Raw genomic sequence first — 11,882 nt, 5'->3', positions numbered from 1 at the left:
GTGTCTCTGTGTAGTTATGTTGGTGTGCATTTCTGGGTACGTTTGTGTGTCGTACGTTTTGGGTACATTTGTGGGCATTTTACTATGTGAACATGTGTGTGTGCTAGTAAAGATGTGCGTATGTTAGTGTGTAACCATATGTCTTTAGTATGTTAGTGTGTGGGAGGGTATTTTAGCGTGAGAACATGTCTTTGGGTATGTTGGCATGTGTGTCTGGGTATGTTAGTGAAAGTGTGTTTGGGTATGCTGGTGTGTGAACGTGTGTCCTTGGGGTATGGTAGTGTGAGTGCCTGGGTATGTTTGTGTGTGTGGTATCTTGGTATGCACTTGTTTTGCTGGCATCAAATGGCTTTGTTATGCCACTTCCCACTGTAAAGGGCATATGAACACCCCAGAAGAAGAGGGAGCACAAGCTAAAGTGACTGAAAACCGCTCTCTAGGTGAGGGGATGCTGCTTGTGCTCGTATGCGGCTGCCTTCTACGTCGCTGTTTTTACAAACACAGAGACAAAATTCAGCAGATCATGGAAGGCTATGGCCAACAAAAAGATGGCGATGATGATGAGGATAGCGATGATGATAAGTTATGCGGCCAATGTTGATATCACTATCTTTATTATGAATTCGGTCCAAAATATGGATGGGTTTCACTTCTTATTTTCTGTTGCAAGTAAATTGTTTCAAGAATTTGAAAAGTCAGTGTTTCATTATGTCAAGAAAAAAAGATGTAGCCCTATTCTTTTCTAGTTTGGAATATTTGAAGTAATGTATTTATAAATTACAGCTACTTTTAAATGTGTTCAGCCTTTTGGTCTTTAAAATGGTGAGAATTCCATCTCACTTTTTTAGGGAACAAGATTATATTGTAATATTAAATGGAACTTTACTTTAACAGACTGAGCACAGAGCAACCAAAGAGTTAATTATTCCAATACGACTACCAACAGAAAAGCAGAAAAAGAAGCACAACAGTATGTGATCTCCCGGAACTACAGTTCCCATGATCCTCCGAACGCGTCTACTTTTTAGGTGTCCTGATATAATCCTGACTCAAATGCGCAATAGTGTACTTTCATATAATACGATTTAAAAACGTATGTTTTGTACATGAGACGTGTTACGTACCATGAGATAACGCTTTATAATTGGGGCGTACGTTATTTTGAGTTCGGTACCAGGTTTGAGGTCCTTGTATAGATCGTGCTTTGCTGGCCATGGTTTGGAGAGCTCTTTCTGAGGGGCTAGCGTGTGAGTGAGTGAGTGAGTGAGAAGAGGAGGAAAGGGTATATTAATATTATTGGCTTCGAAAGCGATCATGAGCGAAAAAGAAGGTGAGAAAGGGTTAATGTACGGTTCCGTGGTGATCTGAGCGGGTCCATTTCAGAATTGGGCATATAGCTGGAGGGTAATTTAAATCTTGGCCCTTTTTACGATTACACGGCCGGCTAGTTCGCTTTTCGTGAATATTTCATGTAGCGAATTGTGAAATGAAATGCCTTTTAAATTCTATTTAAATATTCTTCGTTTATTATGCTCTGTCTCGGATTAAATGTGCTACAGCCTTCAGTATAACGTCACCATTGTGTGTATTGTTAAGACTTTTAAGCACAACGTATATCTCCAATGTAATTTATTAAGTTTTCAACACAACTGTTATTGCTGTATTCATACATTACAGCTTGAGATCATTTGATCAAAACGGTTCCGCTATGGTTTCTTTCCTTAGTGTGCTAGAGTAATTCATGTTTTGTGTAAGTGGAACAACACCTTTAATGATCTGGGGTCCGTGCCTTGGCGTTTAGTGTCAGTAACACTTTTTTAATTATTATTTTTGAATTAAGAATAACGGGCAGGCTAGATGGACCGAATGGTTCTTATTTGCCGTCAAATTATTTTTTCTATGGACGATAAAATACCGGGTAAACAGTGTGACTGGCAATGAAGATATGTTGATGGCACCTTTAGGTAGCGGCCCCCGGGCATTGGCCCAATTGCTTCCCCCGTTTCAGGAGGGCTGGAATGTTCAATTTGTTCTTGACCTCAAATAGTGGCAGATATATCTTGAAGGCACAAACCGTATTGCCATGATTGGCATCTAGTTGGCATTTTAGTGACAACACTGGGGTAGCAACGCTATGACCGGGTTGTTTCCAAGAAGGTGTCTACGTGAGAAGACTAAGGGGCATCTCACTGACTGCGCATTCTAAAGGACCAGCCAGAGCGAGATGTTATATCATTTTATTTTGTTCTGAGAGTAAAGGATACGATTATTGTTGATAATTTACCAACACTGTTTTCACCTACGTAATATACATAATGTATTTTGGTTGTTAGAAAAAGCGTCCGGTGGATTTAAAAAACGCAAACATGAAAACTTTGCCCGATCACAAAGGAAAGAGGAAAAAGGAAATTGTGTTGACTCCTCGTCACCTGTGATCCTTGCATTTAAATGTAAGTATTTTAATGTTTTGCTCTTACTGACAAACCTAATAAAAAAAAAAAAAAAAAATAAATAAAAAAAAATTGTTGCCTCAGAAATTTTTAAATAATCCAATTTCTCCTGGACTTCATTTAAAGCACACAGACTGATGATCACTTGATCACAAACTTTCAGTAAGATAAAGATAATTGCAGTAGGGAGTTTGAAATATCTGTACTTCAGGCACAAGCAACTACTTTTCTCTTCCCTGTGTGAACTGAAAAACCAAAGTCACCCATCTGATGCTAACATACACTCGCTAACACCATGATGGAAGATAAACTCACACATACACCCAACCTGCATACACTACCACTCACACTCACTTTAGCAATATTCACTTACACACACACACAAACACCATACACTTACACATACCTACATACACACAAACTCAATCACTCTTTTCCATTATCCATGCAGCTCAGACTGTCTTCACTGCAGCTTCCGCTATCCCTGCGAGCTGCTGCCGCTCTACTACCGCAGGGTCACATAACAGACTTTTTACGTGACCCCGCTTTGGGTGCCTCAGTTACCGGAACCCAGCTAAGCGTTTGCTGCTATCATAGTAACGTGGATAAACAGATTGGAAACAAGAAAGCTATTTTGCGTTTGAATGGTAAAGGGTTGGGGCCGGTACAAGCCCTTACAATATATCATTGGGTTTAAATGGTTGAAGCTTCCTGTCTTCACGAAGCAGAATGTCATGTATCATGTGCTGTGGGGGGCTATAATATTGTTTTTCGATCCCTTTGATTCTTGTTCTATCACATCTAAGGAGACCCCTGGTGGTGACAGCAATGTTTAATAATGCGTGAGGTTGATATTTGTATTTTAATATATATTGTTTTTCTCCCACAGCATTTCAACAAGAGCTTGATGCAAAGCACGATAAGTATGAACGTCTTGTAAAGCTTGGCCGAGATATAACAATTGAAAGCAAACGCACAATCTTCATTTTACATAGAGTCATAAGGTACTGGTCTTACACTTGTTTGTATATCATACCAGTCATAGTAATTGTCACATGCTTTCATGCCTCCTAAGAACAAGGAAAGCGGCCCTGGCACTAAGGAGACGTAATGACGCGTTTCTATGCCGGCGGCCACATACCACAACACCTGATTTGCCGCTGTAGCGGTGTGTATGGTACGATGTCTTGGAGCGGCCCACGGGTGTGCTAGATGGCATGCTCCGTAATTCTACGCCTCCGAAATTTCTAATTTTGCTGGACTTGTCTAAAATTCAGTTTTGCAATTATAGAGGTCAACAAAGTTCCCAAAAAAGGGATCAAATACATAAGTCCCTCATTGTGTCAAGTGTTTCCTGAATTACCCACCTCAAGCCTTTGCAGAAGGTCAAAAATGCAAAATATGTTACAAAAAGCATAGTCGGTCCATTGTTGGAGAATAGATAACCTTCACGATAACCAGGAAATCCTGGGCCTTCGTGCCCCTTTTTAATTCTTGAGGCAGGGGTATTGCAAATAGCAAACATTTCCACAGAGAGGTTTTATTACCAGCCCAGATAAGATTATACTGTGGATCACAACGTCACTGCGCAAAGCTTTAAAGCCTGATGGCATGCAGAGTCCTTTGTGGGAGAGCCAATGATGCCACTGACACATAGGGAAATGGTAAGGGGATTTAAACATGCATGGAATGGGCATATGGCTATCCTGAAGGCAAGGCCAAGGACTGATTAAGGTTTGACTCTTTAATCAGGAACAACCAAGCAGACTAGATGGGCTGTCAAATTCTATGTTTTTGTAAAAACAATATCTGTTTCTTACCATGCGGTCCTTAAATTGCTTCAATCTGATTGACGCATTGCTGTCTTTTGATTCATTAGAACAGCTCATTTATGAGGGATTGGTGCTCACGCTCTAAATTTGTGGACGACATGGTCTGCTTCCTGTAATGGAACAATGTAGATGAGGGATGGTGCCTAGTTATCCACAAGAGCTAAATACAAACCCTCGGAGCAGAACCACCCTATTGTTTCAATTGCCGACGACATATTCATCTGTCCTATGTGCCCAGCACCATATTAACTTGGCTTGATGCAGTGGGTTTATTGTAGCTTGTGGTCCCAGGCTTAATTCTGAAGGCGTTCATTATTTATAAATGTTGTTTATGAGATTTCCATTTTTTTTTTTATTTTATTTTTTTTTTATTTTACAGTGATCTCAACAAAGACGAAATACTTAATGAATCTGACACCAAGCTGGATGTTATTCGTCAAAAAATAAAGCAAGTCGCTCAGGAGTTAGTAGGAGAAGACTTGTATCAGTATCACAGAGCTTTTACACCCGGTAAGAACCAAATTGATACTTTAAATGTTCCTTTATTCACAATGATTGGCATATACTGAAATGGGTACATATGACACTACTTACAGCAAATCTCTAATGTATTCAAAAATACTCTGCTCTCATGGATATTAACCCCTTAATGACCTTTGAACCGTCAAAAAATTAAATAAGCTTAGAAAGTGATCAACGATCACTTTCTTCGCTTAAACGGCGTTGCTGTAATCCCTCTATGTCGAGGCATTCGGTAACGTTGAGATCGGCATCGGGGGCCATGTCTGGCCCCTCCCCTGGGCGTCAACATCCTTAATACATTGTATGGCGGCGGACGCCCGTTTTAAAAGCATTTAGCCTCCTAAACTTCAATGGTGTCGCTGGAATGCCTCGATCAGGAGGCATTCAGCGACACCAAACACTTACCCCCATGACGGGCTGTGACCGCTCTGGAGAGAGGTCACAGCCGCCGCTGCAAGTGAACTTCGTCATCCGCAAGATGGCGGCCGGCCTGTAAAAAAAAAAAAAATTAATAAAGATGAAAAAGTTCACTAGAAGGTCTCCAGACCCTCTAGAGAACTCTGGCTCCACTTGCAGGTTGAATACAGGTACTGCATTCAACCATGCAAGTCAATGGAGCCCAGCTTTCTAATCACAATGTGATTTGTAAAATATTCAAAAAATAAAAATTATGGGTGAAAAAATGCTAAAAAAAAAATAAAAAAAAATGTTAACATTTAAAAATAATTATGCAGTGATGTCACCAGAGGAACCATCCAGTACCAGCAAAATGTGTAAAAAAAAAAAGTTTATTATTTTGAGCAAGTGCTAAAATTTCTAAAAAAAAAAAAATAATCTCAACATAGAGTTAAAATAAAAGCACTTCAAATACCCAAGGGGTGTCTAATTTAATAAAAAATGGCTTGATGGGGTAAATTGGAGTGGCCAGGCTCAAAGATAGGGCATAGGTACAGACTGACCAAAAAAAAGCGCACTTCCCAAATGTGGGATTTTAAATCTCAAACAACCCGACAAACCCATGCATGTGGGGTATCGCTGCACTCGGGAGATGTTGCTGAAAACACATTGGGGGGTTGTTTGATTGTGACGCATACCAGGAGCTATGAATTCATTCCTGAAGTACAATTTGTGTGGAAAAAAATACAAAATTAAATTTTGGCAAAGGCAGGTGGTAGAATCTCATGCATAAAAGGGTTAAAATACCAGCATTTGAAATACTTTGTGGTGTCTAGTTTTCAAAAATATATGGTTTGATGGGGTAAATTGAAGTAGTCGGCTTCAAAGATGTTCCAAAGAGGATATAGAGGCAGAATGACCAAATGACTACCTGAATTACGCATGTCCCAAAAGTAGCCTTTTACCAGCCAAACAATCTGACAAACCTATGCATGTGGGGTATCACCATACTCAGGAGATGTTGCTGAACACATATTGGAGTGTTGTTTGACAAAGTGTGGTTGTATAATTAGTGCATGGAAAAGGGTTAAAATACCAGCATTTGAAATACCCTGAGGTGTCTATTTTTCAAAAATATATGGTTTGATGGGGATTAATTGAGTTAACCGTCTTCAAAGATGTTCCAAAGAGGAGATGGAGGCAGAATGACCAGATTTGGAAAAAAAAGGTTTGGAAATCATAAAACGCTACTTGTACTTATTGCCCAATAACTTACAAAAAAACAGCAAAGAAACATAAAAACATTGGGTATTTCTAAACTCAGGACAAGTAGTAGAATCTATTTAGCTAGTTTTTAGCTAGTTTTCAAAGAAAAGTCATAAAAGGTTTTCAAATTTTCACCATGTTTTATTATTTGTTTTATAGTAAGATAATATGATCAACACATATGGTATCTGCCCATCTTGCCCTGAAAAAAACAATATATAACATGTGTGGGTACACTAAATGGGTGAGGAGAAAATTACATCTGAACACAAGCACCGCAAAAGTGTTAAAACAGCCTCGGTCCCACAGGGTACAAAAAGAAAAAATGAGCCCGGTCCTTAAGGGGTTAAACAAATGCAAACACAACACAGGTTAATAAAAGAAAAACAATGTAGGAATAGTCATAGATCCCTCGCCATGCATTCTCCATCCGCATCAGGCGTTATGGTAGAAGACACAAAGTATTGATTAAAAGGGTGGCAATAATCGTGCCACACGTTTTCTATTTGCATAAACTTGTGTTGTGTACGCGCGTAATTGTTTGAGATCCATCAGAACAGAGTGGTTGTTTTTTTTTTGTTTGTTTTTTTTTAAGAGATCAAAGGGTTAAACGTAACGACAACTTGTCGCAGCTTTCTTTGCTCATATTTACCAAGGGTGCCAATATTAATAGAGGGCACTATGTGTGTCCCCACACATAATGTGCCCATCACTAATAACACTTGCATTTGTAGATATTCATTTTCATGGGTACTATCCATTTATGTAATAAATAATTAAAATGTAAACTTTTTGCTTCCTGTTGATAGGACTACAAGAATACGTAGAAGCGGTCACATTCCAGCATTTCATTAAAACTCGAACCCTTTTCCGTCTTGAAGACATCAATAAACAATTAATATTTGAAGAACCTATTAATGATGTTGCCACAGTAAGCACTAATGTTTGCAGTTTTGCAATTGTTTTTCTTATTTATAACTGTTTCATATTTAGTTTTGATAAAAGACATTTAAAAATGTTTTTTTTGGGGGGGGGGGGTGTATGTGTGTATAATTGTGCTTGCACATATGCAAATGCTAGTTTTCAATTGATTATATTAGCACGTTATCCCCATGGTGGTTGTGCCTTTTGATGCCCTGTACTGGATATATATACACAGTGCACAATTGTGTGCCTAAGGAAGATGACGGAAATCTGCATACATTTTATTCAACTTCCTTCCAGCAAGTTGATCTGTGCCAAGATCATTGCTGTGGATTGCTGTCTTTACCGGTTTCCAGTAATTCTAGTTACTATTTCCTTTCCTGTTTCCTCACGCATGTTGCCGTTTCTTGCTGCCTCTCCAACATGAACATCCGCCACGCAGAATATAGAGCACTATTAGCCCGCAGCAGAAAAGATGTGCACCCTTTCACATCCCGTTGTGCAGAGCACACACACATGCACACATATACATTTAATCTTTAAGATAGTAACGCTAACTTTAACCTCTTCAAGACCGGGACGTACCAGGTACGCCATTGATGATGCACGATCCAGCGTCGCAGCGTGGCTGCTACTTGCCGCTGGGTGACCCCAGCGATCTGTGGCAGCCAATCCCCCTCAGTTCCGTGCACGTGATCGCTTCTGAAGATGCGGTACCCAAAAGCCGGTCTCGGAGGGGTTAATGTTGCCCATATCATATTCTGTTCTTGTATACATTTATGTGTGGTGTTGCTATGAAAATCTAGTCCATGTCCAGGTGTATATGAAAGATGTCCGGTTTAAAACAGTTGAAATCTGGCTTTAGTATTTCAATAACCAAATGTGTGTGTTTTTGTTTTCCACCTTTTTCAGACTGTAAATAATTCACCTGATCATTCATTGGGGGATGCTACTGAAATTAAGCCAAACGTCTTGAGCCTCCAGGTGACCCCAGTCGATTATCTGCTCGGCGTAGCCGATCTCACCGGCGAATTGATGCGCTATTGCATTGGTAGCGTCGGCAACGGAGACATCGACACACCTTTTGAACTGAGTCAGTTCTTGCGAGAGATCTTCGACGGCTTTTCTTACATCGGAAACACGGGACCCTACGAAATTTCAAGAAAGCTGTACGCCTTAAAGCAGAGCCTTGGCAAAGTGGAGAATGCTTGTTACACTCTGAAAGTGAGGGGCTCCGAAATACCAAAGCACATGCTCGCAGATTTATTTTCAGCCAAAACTGACATAATTGAACACGATGAGGGCATTTCTTAAATTATATAGTTTGGCGGTGAACAAGGAGATACGATACAGATACAGTTTACTTCGAATTTTAAGCTCTTTCAGAATAGTAAGAGGGGAAATAAGTTTAACGCGCATATACTGTCGGGAATAAAAATTGTACAAAGTGTTTTGTTACAGATATTATACAGAGTTAATCCATTAAAACATTACTGTTATTTTTTTTTTCGTTTTAATGATTTATGTAAATATATCTGTTTACCGTGATTATTGGCTTGATCTTGTTTTATATTTGTAGTTGTGATGTGTATTCAAATATACAAGGTATTTGTTTTGTACAGTTTTTTTTTTTGTTTTCTTAAATCCCAGCTGAATATCCGGGACCTACTTCAGATATAACTTCAGAAACAATTTGCCCCACTTAAGCAGGACTTATTTAACAAGGTTTGCTTTTTTTATTGTCGTCCTGGATAAAAATATTTGCTAGTCTTAAAACATTTTTTTTTTTTTCCTTGTTTCTCTTGATATCCTATTACTGTCCATTAAATAATCAGTCATGTTTTTGACACAGTGTAGATACTTTAAAGTGTAAAAATGTACAAAAAAACAGACCACATAGACGACACAAGTACATTACAATTGTTGTTTTTTCTGGAGATAAACTTCTTTTCACAAAAAATGTTCTCACACATTCTATGAAATGGTCTTTTGTTGAATAAAAGTTTTATGATGATATAATTGGGGAAAAAAATGGTTTATACTAGAATGTAGCAGTACTGAGAGAATGTATACCGTATTTGCTCGATTATAAGACAAGATTTTTTTCCAGAGCAAATGCTCTGAAAAATACCCCTCGTCTTATAATCAGGGTCATCTGATTATGAGACTAAGATCCAGATCCCCCGCAGCGATTGGGGGGGCGATTGTTATGCGCCCCCCCAACTCAGAAGCACCGGTAAGTTTGGAGGAGGGAGGGGGAGTGTTAAATGGGGGGTGTAAGGCATTTCTGGAGGCAGAGTGCTCTGTGAAATGCCTTTTAACCCCTTTAATGCCACTCTGCCCCATAATATGCCTTTTAACCCCCTAAATGCCAGAGTGGCATATAGGGGTATAAGGCATTTCTGGAGGCAGTGGCACATAGGGGGTCAAAAGGCATATCATGGGGCACAGTGGCATTTAGAGGGTTAAAAGGCGTATCATGGGGCACAGTGGCATTTAGAGGGTTAAAAGGCATATCATGGGGCACAGTGGCATATATGGGGTATAAGGCATTTCTGGGGCAGAGTGGCAAGCCTGGGGGCAGATGTGCATAACTGGGGGGGCAGGTTGAAAAAAATAAAAACAAAATATTTTTCTCAATCATAGCTTTTATTAGCAAACAATTGTTCACATAGTTTACATGAATTAACATTTACTGGTGAAACTTTTTCCTATAGGGTCGTCTTATATTCAGGCTTTTTCTTTTTTCATAAGTTAATATTCAGATTTGGGGGGGGTCGTCTTATAATCGAGCAAATATGGTATATTCTATATTGAAGCAAATTTAAGTTAACTATATGATCTTTTAGCCCCCTTGCGATCAGGGCTGGATACATGTTTGCAGAGAACCTCATATTTTTAGCAGCCAGGACATTTTTTCTATTGAAATCAATGGAAACATGAAAAGTTTTCATAGCCAAAGTTACCTGGCTCCAGGGGTAGATCTATGTCCTGAGAAATATCTAATTACTGCCTCTACATTTAATGTGTGTGTGTGTGTATATATCTATATACACCACCTACAAAGCATAAGTTCAGCCCATTTTGCTTGAGAAACCAGTTAGAAGTAGAAAAAAATGAAACAGGTTGATTGAGCACTCGCTTTTCGATTTCTGTGTACAGAACTGCAGGGGACCAGTCCCCCTCATCTTTCCCTGCATTGACACTTCATTGCCATAGATAGCACCACTCAGTGTGAACCCAGCACCCAGTTGAGAACGTATGGAATTGCAGTTGTGTTCTGATGTTCAGCAATGCTGTTTGATGACAGGCTAAGCGAGCATCCTTTTATTGAAACATTATAGGGATGCACCGAAATGAAAATTCAGGACTCGCTTGGCCGAAAATGCCCATCCCCCCCCCCCAGGTTTAAAAAAAACCCCCACTTTTTAAAAGTAACACCAAAATTGGACAAAACAAAAACACATGGCAATTATATATATATATATAAGTGCTAACAGCAATCACACTCCCATGATGCTCAGGCAGCCAGTACATGCTAGAACCTGGGCATGATAGGAGTGTGATTACAGGCCTATTATTCCCCCTCCCACACTTACACACACATACACTAATTCACAAACATTCACTCATTCATATACCCTCCCCCACCCTCTTACCTGAACTGCAGATCTCTCAATCGCAGACTTCTCCAGGGGCCGATGCTTCCCTCTGTATTGCTGTGCGCGCAACTTCTCACCCCCAGGGGAAAAAGGAACGGAGAAGAGTCATGGGACGTGCATTTACGTGACTCAGCTGGGTTCCTGGTTCTCCTGGCCTGTACAACGAGACGTCACTTGCAGCGTGTGTGCGACCAACTCACGGGTAAGCAGCCCAGCCCCTGCGGATGATGATTTTCGCCTGTTTTTTAAAAAATTATTATTATTTCTGCATTTTGCCGATAATGCCCATTTCGGCCACTGAAATATCGGTGCATCCCTAAAACTTTATTTTGGCAATAGTGTGTTTATCACTGATATGGTAAAAAAAAAAAGACATTGAGGTTAAGCACAGAAAAACCTCGGCTCTTAACATGCAAACAAACAAATCAGTGAGATTTCAGCAATGTGAAAGGTAGAACATTAAAGCAATATTAATAAGATGTGTGCTTTATTGAGATTATATCAAAAGATTGGATAAATATGCCTACAGCTAATATACATACACAGTTGCAAGATCCAGGAATCCTGTTTTGAAACCAACAAATGCATTTATGTGAACATTTCTAAAGAATTTGCCACCTCAACATAATTGTGTAACAAAAAATATATACACACACAATTAGTTAATCTGCCAGTTGTAAAAATGACACTTTATTTCCAACTACTTTCATGTTAGCATTCAACCAAATCCATGTGCCGGTTCGGCCCTTCTGCTGTTGGCAGATGCACCTCCACGCCCCTTGTAACATGAGTGTTCCAGACACAGAGCAGTGACACTGTGTCATTGTTTT

General features: G+C 39.6%; 1 protein-coding gene across 1 annotated transcript; it reads left to right on the top strand.

Annotated features, from left to right (window-relative positions):
• The first annotated feature begins 1,314 nt into the window (after nucleotides 1–1,314).
• On the top strand, nucleotides 1,315–8,704 carry LOC149283407 (translin-associated protein X-like). Its single transcript, XM_089497630.1, has 6 exons — nucleotides 1,315–1,330; nucleotides 2,334–2,450; nucleotides 3,340–3,454; nucleotides 4,662–4,792; nucleotides 7,276–7,388; nucleotides 8,303–8,704. The coding sequence occupies exons 1-6, from the start codon at nucleotides 1,315–1,317 to the stop codon at nucleotides 8,702–8,704; spliced, it is 894 nt and encodes a 297-aa protein (XP_089353756.1).
• Nucleotides 8,705–11,882: the final 3,178 nt, after the last annotated feature.

The sequence above is a fragment of the Sceloporus occidentalis genome, unplaced genomic scaffold (assembly GCF_023333645.1).
Source record: "Sceloporus occidentalis isolate IW3139 unplaced genomic scaffold, rSceOcc1.0.p SCAF_105, whole genome shotgun sequence".
Taxonomy (NCBI): domain Eukaryota; kingdom Metazoa; phylum Chordata; class Lepidosauria; order Squamata; family Phrynosomatidae; genus Sceloporus; species Sceloporus occidentalis.
The sequence above is the reverse complement of the archived record's forward strand: the minus strand, read 5'-3'. Positions and strand labels throughout refer to the sequence as shown.